At 36.3% G+C, this 21,242-nt stretch overlaps 1 protein-coding gene across 3 annotated transcripts in view; it reads right to left on the bottom strand.

The window, feature by feature from the left end:
- Positions 1-1,862: 1,862 nt before the first annotated feature.
- ARHGAP21 (Rho GTPase activating protein 21) overlaps positions 1,863-21,242 on the bottom strand; it is a 125,503-nt gene continuing 106,123 nt past the window's right edge. For all 3 annotated transcript variants that reach the window (XM_064505920.1, XM_064505919.1, XM_064505921.1), the window contains 17 exons: positions 19,087-19,245; positions 18,817-18,919; positions 18,689-18,725; positions 17,991-18,116; positions 16,879-17,163; positions 15,749-15,813; positions 15,519-15,667; positions 13,747-13,889; positions 13,495-13,650; positions 13,309-13,387; positions 12,457-12,530; positions 12,282-12,371; positions 10,019-10,144; positions 9,779-9,820; positions 9,350-9,455; positions 7,523-7,554; positions 1,863-4,479 (listed from right to left, as the gene is read on the bottom strand). In XM_064505920.1, coding sequence (XP_064361990.1) covers positions 2,746-4,479; positions 7,523-7,554; positions 9,350-9,455; positions 9,779-9,820; positions 10,019-10,144; positions 12,282-12,371; positions 12,457-12,530; positions 13,309-13,387; positions 13,495-13,650; positions 13,747-13,889; positions 15,519-15,667; positions 15,749-15,813; positions 16,879-17,163; positions 17,991-18,116; positions 18,689-18,725; positions 18,817-18,919; positions 19,087-19,245 — 3,506 coding nt within the window. In that variant the 3' untranslated portion in view covers positions 1,863-2,745. The remainder of the gene's footprint in view (positions 4,480-7,522; positions 7,555-9,349; positions 9,456-9,778; positions 9,821-10,018; positions 10,145-12,281; positions 12,372-12,456; positions 12,531-13,308; positions 13,388-13,494; positions 13,651-13,746; positions 13,890-15,518; positions 15,668-15,748; positions 15,814-16,878; positions 17,164-17,990; positions 18,117-18,688; positions 18,726-18,816; positions 18,920-19,086; positions 19,246-21,242) is intronic.

Here is a 21,242-nt window from a genome sequence, read left to right as displayed (position 1 = left end):
TCCAACTCAAGGGCTGCCTCATAGCTTCCTTCCCTCCTAACTCTGCCAGCCACATTAGCTCCTCCAAGATCTGCCTTGTATGCAAAGGGCAAGGCAGCAGCGGTGAGGACAGCTGCCGCGCCTGCTCTGCACCACCATTAATGGCCCTGGCTTCATCCAGGCACTTCCTGCAACTGCTTACGATTTCCTGCACTGAGTGCAACTGCTCTGCAGTTTCTGTGCAGCCAGTGCAGCTCTCTGCAGCACCAGCAGGTAGGGCTGAGGCTGCCACAGCCTTACACTTGTACCTGGAGCAGAGTCTGCCCCACCCCGCCTTTTTTTAGGATCTTCTCAAAAAAATCTTGTGTTACATTCCAGTCACTATAAAAAAATCTTTTATTTTCTAAAGCATAACAGTTGGCAGCTACACATCTAGGCTCAGGAGCGCCAATCATTAGTCATCTGTAAGCACTACAAAATGAAAGTCAACTCAACCCACCTAAGTACCTGTCAAATCAGATGATGACTGTTCAGGCTCCTAGAACCCATATGTACTTCTGTATGTCTACTGCTTCATCCAGAAGATCCTTACAACTTACCATATATGTTCAACAAATGCTTTAAAATTCTTCTGAAGTTAGCAATGGGAAGAAAAACACCTCCAGTAACAGAAAAAGGATACTGCTGAAGAATAGCATTATGCAGCATTGCAATACCGTATGTTGAAATGGTTAAAATACGCCATTAGGACTAAAACAAAAATAAGCAATTACTGATTTTGTGTACTTCACAAAACATATGGCAGCATTTTTCCTTGCATTTCACATTTTAAGCTTGCAAGGAGACTACAAGAACGTAATTCATTTTTATGTGAATTGGTATTGGGTGCAGAGACCTTACACAATTACATAGCGAGAGCTTTCATACATCTTCAAGTGTCACATCTGATGCTTTTCTTCACAGACAATTTTTATAATGGCTTCCCACAAGGAACAGTAATATAGTAGATCAAAGTATGAGACTGTTACAGTCGTTTTCAAAAGAAAAGAAGTCTAACTGAAATCACATCTGCCTTCACATCGTAGTTTCTATTATTCCTTCTGCCTCCTTCCAGTAATGGGAACTCATGCATAAAAGTAATATTTTTTGTGCTCATGATGTTCATCGCCTCTTTATCACCAGTACACGTTTAATCTTCTACCAAGCAAGTGACAATGGTAATATCAGGAGCTGACATTTGACAGAGACAGAGAAATAACCAGCAGTGGACAAAGTGAGGAACCATTTTGTTTTTAAGATGTGCAAGAAAACAGAAGAAATAAAATATATCACACAGTATGTATACAGAGTTCATACCCTAAAAACCCTTCTAAGTATGAGCTAGTCTTCATAGTTAAAACAGTAAAACAAACCAAGACCCTTAAGTGCACCTAAAGCATTGTTTTGACTAGCAAAACTCGAAGGGCAGATACTGGTATTCACACATTATGACCTGGGGAGAATTATGGATGCTCTTTTCAATGCTGCAAACCCAACAGATTAAACATAAACCAACTTGCTACATACTTTAGAATCAGCCTACATAATAAAATGAAAATACTTCACCAACTGAATCTATCATATACTAACCTTCGCAGTGTCATCACACATAAAAAAACACTTGCAAGAGAAGCGGTTTATCATATGGGGGACACACTGGTAATAAGCAGCATCTTTACATTCAGCCACTGAGAACCTTTGAGCTGCCTCTTTCCACGCAAAATGCCATTCGTTCTGGGCAGTAACTACAGTTTTTTTCTGATGCTGAGTGCAGTTGCTGATTGCAACTTGTAAACATTACATTTTAAACCATTCATTAGAACGAAATCCACATCACACAAGAGTCACCAAAACAATTTTATTTCCAGTGTTTAAGTGGGTATGCACACAGGCATGATACAGGTTTGGATTCATTAGGTCTTCATGCAGAATTATATTCTCAATAAAAGAAACCAGTTCCATCCAGTATCCACTATCTACACGCCTATGTTACAACATTTATATCAAATCTGGTATCTGAAGAAAAGATACACATGTAATATGTACATTTAAGTTACTTATTTTACAGAAAGATTAAAAATTCAAGTCACATAAAACTCAAAATCTGTATTAAAATTGGAAATATAAAACTCCGAGATTTACTGGAATGCCTAAGGAATGGAAGCTCTGTAGCCACCTGTGTTAACATTTGTAAAATGTAATGAAACTCATTAACAGTAAAATGCATTCATTTGTTTGTAATAAGTTTCTCTAATTTAACAATATGGCACCCTAACAAACCAAATGAATTTATGATGAGGCACTTGTTAGTGACTAAACCAAAAGAACAATTTTTCTGCATACTAATGCCAGGCCAACTCTCAATCATAAAACCATGTATACACTACACAGCATGTTGCATCAGATGCTTTGTTCAACATTTGTATGCAGCCATCAAATATACTTTTTCTTTATATATATATATATATATATATATATATATATACACACACACACATACACACACACATACACATACATACACTTTAGTGTTCTTCTGGCTGTGGTAATGCACTGTGAAGACGTTCCACAGTACACATTGATGAAACCAGCCCAAATGAAGGCTGCATAACAACAACAGTACAGGAAAAAATATATATATATATGTACACACACACATACACACACAGTTACTGGGAAGTGTAACAGTAAGTTAATGAATTGCTGTAGTGGACATATCTCCCCATTTCAAAGATACTGGTAGAATCGAGATCTAACCACTTGGGTCCCAGACAGTTTATGCGGATGGGCATCAACTGCTGGGCTAAAGTTGTTTTTGTTCATATTCTGATAACTTTCGCCATTTACCTGGTCTGGTGGTTGAAATGGTCCCAACAGTGGTGTTCTGTTAATCGAAGTCAAGCTGCTGGAAGAACTGCCTTCATCTGCCTGCATCTCTGCAGATAAAGGCAGATCTGCCTTTGAAACATCTGCTAAGCTAGTGTTCTCAAGTCTGGGCTTTCCAGTTTCACCCGTATTAAGGTCAGTTGTGCTAGTGCGTAAACGTTCTCGTGCAAGCCAGTCTGAGATTGAGAGGTCCTGGGCTGGACATTTTGGCTTCAACCGATTCACAGCTGAAAGCTCAGATTCCTTCTCTCTACTTTGACTTGGCTCTTGAGCTTTCCAAGCATTCAGGACACTTATTTCAGCAAAATCCCTCTGTCCTCCAAGTGTATGCCTTCGCCTGATATTTTTTCTCTTTGCAGTCTCTGCAGAGCTAGATTTTTGATTCCCAACTCCAAACATATCATCTGCAGATGATTTGAGTCGCAGCTTTAACCTATCTGTAATTTTAAGTCTCCAGGTAGGTTCTTGTTTATCAGTCTCACTTCTGGCTGATGTAGCTAAACTGCTGGTTGATCTTCCTTTTTTCATTATGTCAAACATTTTGGTCACAGTAGGCAAGTCCTTCTCACTCTTCGCATCCCCTGAACCCTCACTGTCCGTTTTGTGCCGTGCAGACTTCCTCCTAGACAGTGTATCACATTCAATAAGTTTGTGTGAGCTAAAAAGTCTGCGGCTTTCTAACTTTGGTGTTGAACTTCCCTCAGTACAACTTACTTCACTTTCTTCAGAGTTCCTCCGACTTGTCTTTACCACTTCTGAAACTTTCGCCTTAGACAGCCTTTCAGCAGTAGCACTTGTGGCAAAGACAGGGAAATCACTTTCGCTGTCTGTCTCCACAGGACGCCCTTCGCTGATCAATTCACTTCTTTCATCATCAGCATCTTCTCCCTTGCTTTCTGTCACTGACTGCACCTCAGGGCTCAGCATACTGGCATCTAAGCCAGTCATATATATAGTAGATGAAGTAGTTGAATAATCCGAGGTGATGGAACTGACATCAGCTGCTAAAAACTCATTGTGTTTAATTTCAGGGCTGGCTACTTTTTTGCATGAATGTCTGTGCTGGGAAGCCTGTGAAGAAGTGCTAAGCATAGTGCCAGAGTCAGACACTGTCTCCTCAACCTGGGAAGACGACTGTGAAATAGACATTTTAGGGTTATTCTTCTGCATGGTTTGCCGACAGCTGAGATTAGGCGATTTTATATGTTTTTCATGGTAAGGCAGTGAAGGTTCCTCTGACAGGATACTTTCTTTCTTTAACAACTTCTTTTCATCCTTTACAACATTCACATCTTTTTTACTGCTGTTCTCTTTTTCCTTCAGGACAAACATCTTCTGTTTTCTCCCCGTGTCTCTCTCTTTTTCATATTCCCCTTTGGTTGTGTCCTCTTTTGTTGTATCACCACGAGATTGCTCTGCAAGCTCCTTCTTGAAAAACACATTATCCAACTCATCTTCTGAGCTGCTCGGTTGCGGTTTCTCTTTTGTTTTTTTCCGCTTGCGACTAGCTGCTGCAAAAATGGAGGACACAAGCAGTTCCTTGCTATACTGATCCTTTCCAGAACCCCAAGAACCCTGTTTAAAAAAAAAAAAGGGGGGGGGAGGAGGGGCCTTGATTAGAAACTGCAAAGAAACACTCATTAGTCTGACACTTTTTAAATACATATCCAGAGAAGAAATATTTCCATGTTCTTTCTGTAGTCTACATTAAATTGCCTTACTAGTCAGTCTGCATCCTGAGACTTCCACTTGTCACCTGAGTCCCTCCAAACTGACAAAGACTTTTTTTTTTCCAGGCAGGTATTTGTTTTTTGACTGATTAATAAGGCAGACTGCTTTAAAGCAAGACCTTTTCAAGATCCATTTGTGATTGAAACTGCTGGACAGACAAGGTCCTGCGAGTGCAGCTTTGGTCCCTCCTCTTACCTGTGTGAAAAGGCTAACTTCTCCAGCAATTTTTTTGCTGTTTTTCATCTTTCAGGTTGTCTGAGTTTGAAAGCCATACCCATTCAATACCATCAATACAATCAAACTATACAAAACCCCAATTTAGCTGTAAGTACAGCAGAGGCACAGAAATAAACAGATTCCTTCTAAAGCAGAAAGTAGTCTGCCCTTAGAATAACATAGAAGCAAAAAATGGAAAAGCCCAATTATTCCATTTTGTAAGCTTCCTTAAAAAAATATTCTCACTACACTGACAACACTATCACCTGGCCATCACAAAGCTATGTGCTTTCCTGCTTTCTACACCTTTGCTTTTTTTCAAAAATGGGAGGATTGGGGCAGGGACCACCCTGTCTTTGACCAGTGACCAGCACACTTTGCACATTACAGACATTCAAGAAAAGAAAACAGCAACTCTATGAACAGAAAAGGGCTGGTGCTTTCAGAAGGGGACCTTTAACACAGCAGGAGTGAAATTTGCATTTGCTTCTAGGGATTAACAACTGCAGCTTAGGTTTCAGCTAACTGAGTCTAAGTCAGTGTTCAGATGTCCAGCCTCTCTCTCTGACCCGAGGAAAGGAAGACCCAGACCAGCAGCGAAGGGGCTATGCTCAAAAAGTCTTTGAAATTCCAATCATTTGTTACTATGCAGCACTTGAGAGGGGGAGAGGAAAAGTGAGGAAGGACTGCCATCACGGTAAGAGCTTTAACAAAAAAACTGGGATGCCATTACTAAAGGACTATCTACTTGTTAGATATCCTGTCAGAGAATAAGCTTAAAGACAAGGGAAAGTTAATTCAACTATTTGGCTCTTGTCCAACCAAGTGCTTCCATGCTCCATAAATACAGAATTGCAGCCCCATGTGACACTGAACTCTGTTGTTGGGATGCCTACTACTGCAGCATAAATGCAGTGGTAGGCATGCAGTGCCATACAAAATAAAGAACTGAACAAAAAGAGCAAATTTAGTTGTTGTTTTCTTTTTTTAACAACTTTTTCTTGGTGATGAGGCTAAGTGTGTATTTCCTTCTGATTCAACAGCTCCTCACAAATTATAGGTAAAAAGGTCCTGAAAATGGTCAAAAATGCCACTATATGACTTCATGAGCCAGGGTTAAACTGTAAGTAAATAATACAACGGCTATATTGAGCGTGACAGGCCCAGCAGCAAAGTTGTTCTAATTTGTTTACGTGAATATGGGCAGGGAAGAGTTGGGAAGGATTTCTGGCAAAGTAACAGTAGGAAAAGTGTTCATGGATATCCCTAACATCCTGCTACATGACAGACAAATGCTCCACACTCTTGACGCAGAGCTGCTAGAGACCAGGAGAAATTGGACAGAAGAAACACTTAAGTCTTGTTGAGAGCTCTGATGCCATTATGAAAACAAGCATCTGCACAGCCTTGTAGGATCTCCTGCACAATAACTGCCTATGGGCAGCATGCAAAAAAACCCTGTGAATGGTAGATGACATCTCCCGAATCCTTGTGCTAGCTGACAAATGCCAATCCTAAACTGATGAACAACAAACCACTTGCATTCATGGACAACCAGTCACCACTCAAATGACACTCTTGATTTAGCTACTGTCCCCATAAAAGATGGCCTATCTCGCTGCAAGTGATCCAGGCTGAGCAGGAACCAAGGCTGCTGCCAGAGGAAACGTGCATGCATCCACATTGCTGCTTGCAGGCTTGTGACCACAGTCTGACTGATGCTGCTGCTCTGCGCTGCTTGCAAAAGCTGCTTAGTGAGGGGCAAGCTGCAAATAATGCAGCATTCTGACGGAGGCAACGTGACAGAGTGTCCCAGAAGAAGGGCTTTTTCAAGGCAGTGGCTGAGCCGCCAACAAATATCCTCAACAAAGCCACTGGGCCAGCATCTCACAATGAGCCAGGAGGATAAGCTGAGGACAGGACTTCATGCAAACTGGGATACAGCATAAAGCTGTATTGCGCGTCTGTAGCTGACTGAGATCAACTGCGTGCTGCCAGACCACCCGGCACTACAGACATCCATCCAGTATTAGTGACTGTTCAACCACAGCCAAAGAGACTGAAAGATTTGTTCATGGGTCAGATGAGAAATCTGTTGTTTAATCAAGGACTGAACTATTGCCCAAGTTCCAGTCTTATTCCCTGCCTAGTAGACTATTCTCCCAATCACGGTAATACTTTCTAATGAGATTTAGCATGGCAGTCTTTAATCACGTTCTTTGATTTCCTACAAGAGGAGGAGCTATTACCTTCTGAAGAAGAAAAGGCTTAGTTCTACATATACTTTATCCAATGAAATAAGACAACAAAAAATATTGTCTAGGAGAAAGTAGTATGCCAACAATAAAGAGGAACATACTATATCCATTTACCTCTGCTACATGGAATTCAAAAAGAAGATAAAGGGGTCACAATTACAAGAGTTTGGAACACAGCTGTCTCTATGTCTGCAGCTGACTGCCCTGGAAGATGCAACAAACTGCAAACTAGTGATACTTTTTCAGTGTAGCACCTCAAAATTAATTGATGAGAAAACAGCATTTCCTCTTACTTAAAAAATTCTACATAGCTCTATACTACACCCACATATAAGCAATTAGTTTCATAAAGCAAGTAAATATCTAACAGATTTCAAAAGTTTATTACTATATAATTTCACAAAATCATTTACCTTAGATTTTGCTGAGTCACTAGTAGCTGAATCTGTGGAAAAATTAAAAAAAAAATTCTGCTTAGTTCTGTGCAAAAATTTTTTTTTTTTTTTTGCTACAGACAATGCTGGACTTATGGAAAAAGACAAGCACAGAACAAAATGTGAAGCAAATAAAAACCAGAACAGAGTGGATAGTCAGAGCTCACAAAGATGCAAGCTGCACCACAGAAAGCCACCGCCATGAAAGGATGCTGTGAATTGTAGGCAGAACCAGCTCAATGATAGGAATGGCAAAGGAGCCCTGTTCTTCTAAATAAAAAAACAGAAATACTAATGTTTATTCAATGTTTTAACAATACAGCCCCTGCAAAACCGCAGCTGAGAAACCTTTTCAGGATCGTACTGCGTACTCTCCTGAGATTCAGGATACACCAAGCAAAATTGAATGTCATAGTATTGTTGGCTGCCCTAAGTACAAATCGCAGTTCTTATAGTCAATATTCTTTTTGTGAAACTTGAGTCATTTGAAGGAATTAAGTTATATTTGGTGTTTTAAACCCCAATTTTACATCTCTCTTCACCTCTGACTATGTACAGGTAAAATTTTATTTTTAAAATAGCTAGAATTCAGCAGCTACCAGTTTTGTACTTTTCCATAACAAGCGCTATTATGAAATGAAAAATGGACACCATAGTTTTACTGTCTCGCAAAACCCAAGATTATACAATTATAAAGGGGGTAGGAAGGGGCTAGCACAGTGACTAGAAAATATGAACTTGGATGTTTTCCAACTTTAGGGACTTTCTCCCTAGAAAGAAAGAGCTGAGCCCCCTGCCACACCCCTTTTTGACACATGGCTAATGCTTTATGACTAGAAAGACTGGTAGACCATACCATGCTATTTCTCCTCAGGGTCTGCTTCAGAGATAACAAGAAACAGCAGAAAAACTTTTAAAAAGTAGCATTGATCTGTTTAAAATACTCTTAAAAGAAAATTTACAGCACAGATCAGCTTTTTTTTTTTTTTTTCCATTTACAAGAAACGGGGGTTTCTGCAGACAAGGCAGCTACAGTGTGGGCAACAGTCCTCCTTCTTCCTACAGTTCCAGCTGTCCATCAGTGACATCACAGAATCCACTAATGACATCACCGTGTGATAGACTCCTCCCACTTCGCCTGTTACAACATCAGTATAAAGTGACTGTTTCAGTAAGTGCTGAATGACCCTTTGAAAACTGAAACAAAAGCTAGAGACGAAGGGATAACATTTGTGGGATAATAACATGCTGGGTTAGTGCAACAGTATAGTGGAGGGAAGGGGGGAAAAAGTCACCAAAAAAGAGCCTGCAGCGCTTGTCCTTAGCCACAAAAGAGGATGGCATTCATAAACAGAAGGAAATCAGCTTTAGTATAGACATACTGTAATATATTTAATAAAGTGTCCGCCACTTGACAAGAAAACATTTTTTTTTTTTGCATTCCTAACACTGGGAAGGAGCAATACTAGAACACTGAAGATAAATCTTTCTGCCATCACAACAAACCACTTTACAGCAGCATATCTGCTTCACCTCACGATGATGATTGCATGGGTTACTGTGAATAAATAAAATAGTATGTGCAAACTTCATCTTTCAATGATTATATTCCTGTCAGACAACAAAGTTTTTCAATATATATCATGCATTATCATCAACAATTTGAGTTTTTAAAGACTATTAATGATCTTTTAGAAAAGAGAAAAGCAATTTATTAGTAAAAGAAAATAGAAACAGAAAGTTACAGTGAGTTAACAGAGTAGGTTATTCTAGCCTACGGACTAACGCTGTCCAGGCAAGAGTTACCTGATACGTCTCCAGGAGATACTCCCGTCCTTCCAATGTTGGTCAGTAAATGATCTATGTTTGGCACTGGCTGAGATTCTACAGTGTTTTCCTCCTGAACTGCTGTCTATAGTTAATAAACAAAGATCTCTTCATCATCGTTTCATAAATAGCTCATTATGATTCAACAGCATTTAGAAAATTGCATTATTCACCTGAGGACACACTTTCCTTGTGAGTTCTAACTTTCCCATATCGCTTTACGTTTTTAAAACAAATGCATGGCCTTTTTAAAAATTCATTACTGCAAGGACTGGAGAGGTAAAAAGGTGCTTCTGAAGAGCAAACCATACAGTGATGTAGTAAGAAATATAAAGACATTCTAGAAACAGCAGAAGCAGATTCTAAACTAAGATAATTAGAACACAGTATTTATGCCACAATACTTACAAGAGGTTCTTCAGCATCATCTTCTGTGAAAAACCAGTCATGCTACAATTTAAAATAAAAAAGGTGAAAACCCCACAGGAAACGCAAAACCCAAATGTGGAACAATCAAACACGGACATCATTAGAAATGATATCCTTGAATTTGCAGGACAAATACCAGAGCCAAACTGGCTCAAAAAGAGGAAGCTGGTCTGTCTGTGCATGATCTTATTTTTTAAATAATGAAATGCATCCACTTACTTTTTGAATGAGTGTTTCTACAATTTTGTATTGATCTGGCATGTGAGTAACCATGTGTGTCATGTTATCATCAGACGTCCTCACAAGTGTTGGACCAAATACTATTGCCAGGTTTCTTGGCTCCATCTAAGAAATGAAAGTTTTCCACACCACACATTTACAATAAGAAAGTAAAATACATTAACATAATACCATTAACATTTGAGAACCATTTTAAAAAACATTACCAATTAGGTAGGATGTTACAGTACATTACAACTGTTCTAATATGCAACTGAAATAAATGCATGCAACTTTTCTTCAGTTCAAAATTAAACATTCATTGAACCATTTTAAGTAAATAGTTTGACAAGCACAGAAAAGTCTAGACTATAGAACTCACACACATTCTGCATACTTTCGAGCAGGAGCTTTTTTCCCTTTGATGAAGGGACTTTATTTTTGTTTTATTTAGAAACACTGATGTTTTAAGACACTTCAAAAAAAGGCATTGGAAGTTTCCCGGGTTTTAATCTGAAAATGTTTACATGACACATGAAAAAACTGAGATACTAATCAAACACTATTTTGTCTACTGACAAAGAGCTCATTCAGCTCGCATTTACTTTGGAAGAGGCAGCAGCAACCAACATCATAGATGCTACAAATCTATTCACAAGATAGAGTTATTCAGTCATGTCAACCACATCAATCATCCACTTTATTTACTTTTTAAACTACATCTCTGACAAAATTTCAAGAAGGAAGCAGCAAAGCACTTTTATCTTCTATTTCTGCTTACTTATTTGACTTACAGTTTACTCTTTCCGTTGTGACATGGACTAGACCAGTAATAAACAGGAGATAAGAGCCTTGTTCTTATTAGAACAAAACTGCAAGCAGAACGCCCCCTGCCCTAATCCTCGCTTTGACTTGGACTGTGGTTTTGGGCAAGTCATGCAATTAAAATACAACTTCATTCATCTGTCCTTATATATTCTACACTACTAACGCTATTTAAACAATATTTATACAGTACACTGAATACATAAAATGATAAATACTTGCTTTAGATGTTGCACTTAAAAATGGCATGTTCTATCATTCCATTATAATGTTGACTATAATTACGCTCAAAATGTGATCATTTGTAAAACTAATTAACTAAAAAAGCATTAACTAGAGGTTATTATTTGTACAACTGATGTAAGAACCTGCCATGTTTATTTGGACAAAGACATTTTCCCATCTTTTAAATGATTTAAGACTTAAAGTTGGCCATAGGTTCATCTATTAAGTTTTAAATAGCATCAATCACATTAACTTTCTCCTGTATCATTGCATATTCATAGCCACATCAATACTGTGTAGCTTTGAGTTCACCTACCCCACTCTGAAAAAAGGGATATTATTATTTCCATTCACTGTAGATAATAGCATGCAAGGAAGCAGTTAATGCAGAATAACTCAGACTCTTTCCCCACCCTATGGAAATGACAAAAGGCTATCCTTAGTGGCATTAATTAAAAGATCACTGCCCTTTACACCACAATTATCTTTCTTTAAGCCATCAGCATTTATCAGGTCATTAAACATTCAAGTAATTACAGCAAGTCCTGTTCTTTAAAAAAATTAAAAAAAAAAATTACTGAAGTGTCCAGAAACCCAGGCCTCACATAAAGCTGATGTGACTTAGCCTTTGCAAACAAGATTTAGACATTTCCCTAAATTTTACCTAAACCTTTCACTCTGAAAGATTCTAAAACCCAGTGAAAGAAAGAACTGATACTGTGTTTTACAGAGCTCTGTACAATAAAGAACTAATTAAATTTTTTACAAGGTACTACCAGACACCTACTACTTTTCATCTTCAAAGGCAACTATTAATAGACAACATGCATAGCATTCCTCTAGGCCTTACCCAGAAAATCTGCAGTACATTAATCAAAAGTGTTTGCTTAAACTATCTGAAATCGCTGCCCAGGCACACTCATATTGGTTTCTACCTGGATTACATGAAATTTACAGACTTAGGACAAATTTAGGATATAAGCAGTTATTCCCACAAGAAGTAGCGCTAGTTTATTTAAACTCCAACTTTATTCACACTAAACTAGTACATATTTTGAAGGAGTCCTTAGTCCAATCCAAAGATCTTCTCAACAGGGCAAAGGCCTTCATTTTATTTACAATAATAAAATATGGGCTAGAAATAATCCTGCATAAAAAAAATGTGCTTAATGAATGAAGCAAAAAAAATACATTGTATTTTTGTTTCTGATACCTTGTTCTTTTCTGAATTCTCTGCTACTGTCTTCAGGTGTGCAGAAAGAAATTTTAGAGTTTCATAATGATGTTCAGGTAAATCATGAATCTGAAACAAACAATAACTATTCAGAATATTAAACATTTTATGCTAATTCTGTGGTGCACCTACAACACACCTGATGTCAGCTTACCAGTCTCTTCAGTGTTTTAAGACGTTCAACAGGATCTTCCTTTCTATTAGCATCTATGAAATCTGCATATTTGTCTGTTAAAAAAGCAGATGTTAAATTAGCATATGACCTTTAAAAGCCATAAATTAACCCATTATACCTATATGCAATATAGTAATACAGAAGCAGAGAAAACATCTTTCATATAATTTTGCAATAGTAAAAAAAAAAAAAATTGCTGTAAACATTTTTAATCTTAGTGAAAAAAAATCATTCTATTCCACCTCCAAAAACTGATATTATTGACCACTTACTGAACGAAATAGTCGTACCTAGCTATCCAATAGTAAATATGAAAACTAATGCTATAGAAGAAACATGCTTTAAGAAACTGTACTCCCACAAGTCAAATTCTGCCTTTGCTCACTTGTCTATTGATACTTCTAGGTGAAGTTTTAAAGAAGTAATTTATATGGATCTGATTACATCCTATATAATCAAAGTTACCACCCATAACCTTTCTTTTCTTTAAATTCCTCCAGAAACAACAATGGGTACATAAGAATAGGAAAAAATTGAGAATTGTGTTTTTTGTTTTTTTTTAGCTTGCCAGAGTAAATGGAATATTAAACTGTATATACTGAAGTAGTCCAAAACCTTAACAGTATTTGTAAATTCTTCACAATCAGAGAAATTTACAGGTCTCATCCTTAAGTTCCAAAATCATCATGACTCTCTGTTCTTTAAGAAAGAAAGAAGACATTTATCATACAGTTCCGATGATTTCACTGGACATTCTGTTGAATCATCTTAAAGATACAAGATAACTGTTCAACAATTCCTACAGGCAAAATCATAATGGAAACAACTTACCATTGGTAAAAAGGGGTTCTGGGAGCTTTCTGAAGAAGGATTTCAGCAAACTGCTTATTACATTCAAGTCTCGCCATTTCTACACATTTAGAAGAAAGGGACAGACATGCTTTATATTTCTATAATCATAACATAACCAGAAGTTTTGAGGAGTTCAAAACGGGAATGCTGTGATCAAAGACTTACATCATCATGAACATCAATGTCAGTCATTCCTTTGTTGAGCTCTTCTTGCATACTTGAGATGGCAGCATTATTTCCAGGAACTCTATAAATACCTGTGTACTCAAGACCTCTTTCTTCAACCAGTTTGCAGCATATATCAACAATCAGTGGAATATACTGAAGAAAAAAAGTTATACATATATGTATTTTTTTTTTCAATTCATGCAAAACTATTTAAAAATCATAATGGAAAGAAAAAATGTCCTTTCATACTTTATTGGTATGAGCTGGGGGACAGTCATCAAGTCTAACACCGAATGTTCCCACAGCAGATGGCTTTTTTTCAAACGTCTTCCTCATGATGCTTGGAATGCCTTTTCTCCATGTCCCCTTGTCTTTTGGTGGGCTTGTCTCATCTTTTTGTTGTTAGTATAAAGCAAACAAGGAAATAAAAATGAAATAAAAGAGCATTTAAGTCATGAAAACTATTGTGAATAGAGGTAATAAATTTAAGAAGATAAAATAACCTATTGCATTTTTACCTCTTTTATTAGCCTAGCTTCCCACAATAACTCACTAAGCATTTGTCTACTGTCTTAAACATACCTTTCTTCCTCTTGTGTAATTCAAAAATATATTTGGACATACCCAAAACACACAGCTAGAGAAGTATGTAGGTAGATGGTATTGCAGAATTTCATCATTCAAAGACTAAAGGTATATACATTATATTAAAAAAAAAATGCAAACCAGCAACATTTAAGAAAGTTAAGCCTCCACTGAATTACATAGTGCTGCACAGAACAGTCATGCTAGCTATGAAATAATACAACCACACCAAAACATTACATTATGGAGACCTGCTTAGTCTTGCGATAATTAACAGATTTCAGTCACTCCTAAATGTTTGAGTAGTGTCTGGAACGATTTAAAAACATTGTTTATCCAAAATCAGATAAAAGTTCAGTTGCTCTATTTACCTCTACTATATAATTCATATAACAAATTACAGTTCCTATTCATTATGAATCTCCTAATACAGTATGGCTTTCTTATTCAAAATATTTCTGGAAATATTCTTTCAGTACATCTGAAATTTATTTAACATCTCTTTTAAATCAGCACTGCAATTCAGTTACATAATCTGTAGCACAGCAGGAGTAAAGGAATGTTTGTTGGTAACATAAAGCAGAATTCACACACACAGCTTAAATTCAAGACTGAATTGTTCAAAAGTGGTTGTTCAGCCAGTTGTCTGAATTTGTATGTAATACCTTTATAAGCAGTCTGATCATGTGCACCATAAATTTACACATTCTTTGAAAAAAATCAGCTTGTAAGTATCTGATGGAATTCAGTTACTGATTAAAGTTTGCAGTCCCAGCTCATCAGACTTTAAGGCTCATTTATTTTAGAACTCAGCAGGCACTAACTGTGTGCTGGAAAAAATAATGCATTTTAACTTCTGCCTTTTAAACACAAAGAGCAAAAAACCCTTCTTATCAAGTTATAAAAAACTTCATTGGAAAACTTTGTTTTGTTTTCTTAACAGCATATTTTAAAAAATGTACCTATTTATTTCCAAGTCAGCTGGAGACAACAGTATAAATTATGTATAAAAATATTTCAAAACTTGTCAAAACCTTGGTCTTGAGAAGCTTAACACCGGTAGTTTGCTACTGTTAACACTACATGAAGGTGTAGGAAAAAAGCCAAAATCTTCCTGAGAGAGGGGACTGGAATAAAAAACTTCAATGATCTGAGAAGACCTGAAGTATAAAAAACTTCAATGATCTGAGAAGACCTGAAGTATATCGAAAGTAACATCTAAATGACGAGTTACAAAAACTGAGTGATTACAGATGTAGCTTAAAGAAATTAGTTAATACTTTTTTAAGTATTAAGACTTATTAAGTATTAAGTATTATTAATACTTTTTTTAAAAGTATTAAGTATTTAAGTACTATTTAAGAACCCAGATAAGGCACTTCAGTGGCCTGATATGGGGCTATAAGGAACTCAAGAAATACACACAGCACACAAACCTTTAGCGAGAAGCTTTCTTTCAGATTCATCCTTGGGAGAATGTGGACTCTGGGTCCTCTGCTCTGTTTTAGCTCCAAGCAGAGTCTGTCTGATACTTAGACTCTGACGAGGGGTTTTGGGAGATGGCTCTGTTTTGCTGCTTGAAGAACTGAAATGAGATATTACTTCAGTAAAAAAAAAGCTAGGTAACAAGTGTACAAAAACTGCTGGCAACAAGTATTTTACCTACCTCATCATTGTACTGTATTCTTTAATCCTTCGACTAATTAGATCTCTACTAGTGACACCAGTATCCTATAAAATGAATTGAGATCTACTTTACAATCTTTGTTTTGAAAATACAACAATTAACTCTTCCCATTGACAGACAACATATCAAAAATTAACATTTCAGTACAGATAAAATCTAACTGGCAGTCCCTGGGAACTACAAGGACATAATGTTTAAAAATTAAAAGGAAAACTATTCTTGTGAGTAGTTACAAGTTAAATGCTACTATTTAGATTCTTTTCAAAGCAATGAAGATCTGATTAAATCTTGTTACACTGAAAGTGAGTTTAAATAGAAAATGTGCAAATCAACACACCAATACTACTCTGAAAAAACTAATACTATGTTCACACGGTATTTATATAACTAATTAGTACTATACATACAGCTGAAACAGCCTTAAGTTCAACTGTGCTTTTAACCACCCGTCTAAAAATATTTATCAATCCACTTTTCCTTGGACTAATTATTTCAAATTTGAGCAGTTGTGCACGACCACAGACATGAAAGTACTCTGTTGCTCAACACTGTAAGGTAAACGCATCGAAGACATGCTGAGACTTAATACAGATAGTGACAAGTTCTGCACAATATGTTTCCTTCCTGTAATTAGCATTCATATTTAATTCACATAACTGGGCATTCACCACAATCAAAATAATCCTTCCGAGTTTTACGTTTTAGCGACCAAGAATCACACTGTGCACTTGACTTTGCCACCAGAGTCTGAAGACAAAACAAAATGTTTCTAATGCAATTACTTTTTTAAAAAAGGTTAGTTAATTTTAACACATCAATTTAGTGCCAAGCGTAGTTGTAGGCAAGTCAGCAACAATATTAATTCATTTATTTTAAAAGTGTATTATCTGATTATCAAGATATCAAGCTTTATTTTAACTCAAAGTACTTACTCAGCTACCTTGCCTTTCACCTCATTTTCCTGTATATTTCACCTCATATTCCTGTACATATTTTGATCTATTGTTTAATTAAAGATTTCTTTTGATGAAAGTATAAAAAGAAAATACAATCAGATTTTAATTAACAGGCAGTAACAATGCCATCTGTATTATATATTATATGATTACCTCCTCATTTAAGTTGCTGTTGTCTTGTATTGCTTTAATCCATGCTAACATATTATCTCTGTCCTCAGCTTGAAACAGATACTCGCAGTCTGATGTGGTGAGTCTGAATACATTTTTCCTCTTGGTTTCACAGTATGAGATGTCTATCAAACAAGCGTTGATGCTGATAGGTTGCTCTTCTTCAGATGGGGTCATTTGTTCCTTTTTATCCTTGTACAAATAAAGCGAATGACCTCGAAGAACAACATACAATTGTTTCCATGGCCGAATGCTCCCACCAACTCGCTGAAAAATTACAAACCAATTTATGAGATTAGTTGGTACAATTGTTTCTCAGTTAAAAAAACCATCTCCAAAACTTTTAGAACAGAAATACTAACCATCTTTCTTTACTGTCCTTAAGAATAACCATTGGAAAGACTATACAAAAGTGGGATGCACTAATAGCTCTCTGTTAAAGGAGTGAGTTGTTCAACAGCCTGCCCACTCTGAACACACAGTAAGTGTGTGTGGACATAAGGCAGTACCGAGAAACAGAAAATGCAAATAACTATAGAATTTCACAGAGGCATTAGAATAAATATTAAAGAAAAAAAAATTCGTGGGCTCTTGTTCAAGCCTTTTAAACTTGATTTGAGCCAGACATACACCCATACAACAATGCAATTCTGGACCCTTGATTTACCTTAAGTCTTAGTCTGTGAATATGCAGAAGGTTGACCTGAACTCAACAACTCTGCAACACTCATCAACATCAGAGCTTTTCTCATTATTAGCAAAAGGGAAAAAAGACTCCGGTTATCAAGAGATTGATTCTTTCTACTTAATCAGTCCTTAGAAATGAGTTTACTTCACAGATGTTTTGAAATATAAAATTAAAGCAGTTCAGAAAACAGTCTATAGAAAGAACCTGAGGAAGTTGCCCAGGTCAGTCTTCTAACAAGTAGGTCTAAAACTCTGTCAGTCTTACTGAAGCTTGTACCCTCAGTATTTTACTTCCAAAAAAAATTTTTTTTTTTAAAGAAAATTTCTTTCCTATGCTTTCAAGTATCTTACTCTTAATTTTACACCAGTGTAAAGGTTATCCTGGGTGGACATTAAGAAACGGGTACCTTTCCTTTATCTGTGACAAGCTGACGAAAATGGAGCCATCCTTCCTTGGAGGCATCACCAAAGACCTCTGAGGAAGAATCTTTTCGGGAACCAGAGTCCTCTGATGATTTTTGACTGTCTGGGACCTAAAAAAACAAAAGCAAAACCAAAACAAATAAACTCACAGAAGGAACCCCACAGTGTATCTCTAAATACACTTCTCTGTAATCTCTAAATTCAAGATGTTTAACTTTTCATTTTAAAAGATGACACCTCATCAGAGAAAATCCCCTCACAGAACCTCCTTGGAAAATATGACTTCTGAAGTTCCCATAAAGTAAAATGTATAATTGTGACTTTACACATCCCAAAAATATTTTAGAACATTGCAGGAATCTTAGACTCTCATTACTAAGTTCTTGTCTTATGAAAGCTCATCATAAATATGCTTTGTTTACAGGGGCTGAAGAAAATGAAAATCAAGGGAGCCTCAAAAACATCAGATCATGTTTACTTATATGATACATATGGCACCAGCTTGGGGGGGGGGGGGGGAACCAAAACTAAGCATTAAAATCAAATCAAAGTTAATTATAAATAATCTTACGGGTAGCAATAAACTCCGTGCTCCATGTCTGTGTTTAATACAGCACTTATTCATACGACTTGTCGCAGTAACATTCATAATTCTTAAAAGTGGTTACATATATTTACCTACCTTGATCCCCTTTAAACTAGATACATGCTTAATGGATCTGTTGGGAGAAAAAAAATAGATGTTAAAATAACCTTTTACATACTTACAAAAAATATGTGCAAATTAATAGATATTTTTTCTGAACTTACGATTTTCCCTCTTCCCTATAGTCATCCAATCCTTCATCGTATGACTTCGATCTCTCAGTTTTTGTGGCAGGCTGGCTATCCAGGACACTAGGCCTGATGGATTCTACAAACAGATCAAAATTATCAAATATATATTAACCTGAATAACATTTCTGCAATTTATTTTAAGCTATAAAAAGATTACAGTTTTCACAGGTGTTCTCCAGAGAAGGTAATTTTTTTTAGAAAAGGAAAAACGTTGCATGGAAAAAAAATGAAATCAATGCTTACCATGATCATGTGAAAGCTGTCGCCGAAGTAAAGGGATTGGAGATGCGGGACTAGGCGGAACAGTTGTTATAGTGGGTGCTTGAGAAGCAGATGCAGAAATAACAGCAGAAGCAGGAATGTGTGCGATATCGTGGTCAATACTAGGGCTAGTCGGCTCATCTACAAAGGTAATATGCAACATATTAGCATGTTAAATGTGTTAATTAAATGCTCAAATTAAATAGCTGTCTGGACTTCTCATTACTGGGATATCAGATTAATTATCTTAAACATCTAGTCTTTCAAACAAACATCAAGGGTCCAATTAATTTATGCTGTTAAATATACTTTCTTTTTTTTAAACAAGAACCTGTTTCATTTTGTAAGGCTGTTAATTGTACATTAGGGATAAAGGCAAAGGTCATACCTGATTACAGATTTTGCAGTGCATGAATGAAACTAGAATTACTTACTAAATTCTTGCAGTATGATTTTCAAGTAGATGGTGTGTCCATATATGTAAAGAACACTTGTTCTATCAGTAAGTCTGAACTCAAAAGACAGATAATTACTACTTCCTACAATAAAATAGGCACATTCAGACTTCCAGAAACTATTCAGTTCAAAAGTGTTCAAATAATAAAGCCAAGTTACCAAAAAAAAAAAAAAAAAAAAAAAAAGGCATTTGAAACAGGTATCTAGCATCCACCCTGCCAAATTCCCACATATTCAAATAAAGAAGCAAATATTCATACTTTTCAAAGATAGCACTACTACATACCAATTATCTCTTCCACTAATTGTTCATACAAACGATTGCATGCCATACATGTCCAGCACCTCACAGTCTCAATAGTCACAAGTGTCATCATGAAAGATTCCAAAAAGTTTTAAGTACTTCTAGTTTTTAACATGTTTCTTACAAGATGGAAGAAGCTGAAAGATTTATGGTCGACAATTTTGAGAAAAGAGCTCTGACATCTTCTCAAACACACTAGTAGCGTTAGAAAAATAATTCTACTTCGTACTACGGTAGAAGAAGGGGTGGAGAGAATCAAGTCACGAGCATGGGCCGAACTGTACTGCTTTAATGAATATGTATGTATTCTAGGTGCTAAGAATTGTAATATGCAGAGCTTCTGAAAAGCCTATTGAAATCAGTGAACACTCAAACAGAGGTTTATTCTTTGCTTTGTACGAACACAACTGCATGTGCTGCATTGTGCTTTTCAAACAGTCACTAACAGTTCTGCTAAAGGCAGAGCTTGTACCATCAAAATTAGGCAATGTAAATTTAAAACAAGACGATAGAATTGATTAAAGTACAGAAAGGTTTAGGAAAGGGCTGTTACTGGAGTGGTTAACTTAATTTTAAAAAGTATCAAAAAACTAAGAAACTGGCTGCAAACTAAAAAACATCCACAAAGAAAAAGCAAAAGAATTCATAACAAAGCCTTAATACCACAGTTTATTTAAATAACTTCTAAGTTTTATTTGCATCCACAGAGATAGATTAGAAACATTTACAGTTCTCTTCTATACTGCAGTCAGGGGATAGGAAAAACCTCAGTTATACTTCCATTTTCTAAACTACAATTGCTCACTGTCCTATTTTCTTTTTCATTTGCTCAGCTTCCCTATGGGAAATCCTGAGAGAAGTACACTAATGTTGACTAATGAATATTTCCACTTACTGAACAATTTTAATATGGTTTAATTAGTTTATAATATGTAAACTGGAAGTTCTCACCTTTAACTTATTTATGCTACAGACTTGATTCAGAATGCCAGACTCCACTCCCAAAGGTTATAAAAATGCTAGCACTTAAAATAAATCTGCTTGAGCTATGAATACAAAAGCATTGGGCAATACTACATAATTTCCCACAGCATACGCTACTTAAATCCAAGTAGTAGGCTGAGGAAAAATAAATTCTTCATAAATTCTTCAAAAGCAGCAATAATTATTCAACTTTCAGTGCATTTCTTGTTAAATTATTAAGATGTACTTTCTCTAAGTCCTAAAAGTCCCACTTAGGAGACTTCAAAACCTGCTGTATGAAACAACAAGGAAAAAAAGAAAACAACAAAATTTTGAATACCTACATAGAAGTATTTACAACAACAGGAGTTCAGTTCATCCAACAATGCTAGTGTTGGCATTTGTTCTAAAAACA

Source organism: Dromaius novaehollandiae, chromosome 2 (assembly GCF_036370855.1).
Source record: "Dromaius novaehollandiae isolate bDroNov1 chromosome 2, bDroNov1.hap1, whole genome shotgun sequence".
Lineage (NCBI taxonomy): Eukaryota > Metazoa > Chordata > Aves > Casuariiformes > Dromaiidae > Dromaius > Dromaius novaehollandiae.
This window is presented reverse-complemented; position numbering and strand designations above follow the sequence as displayed.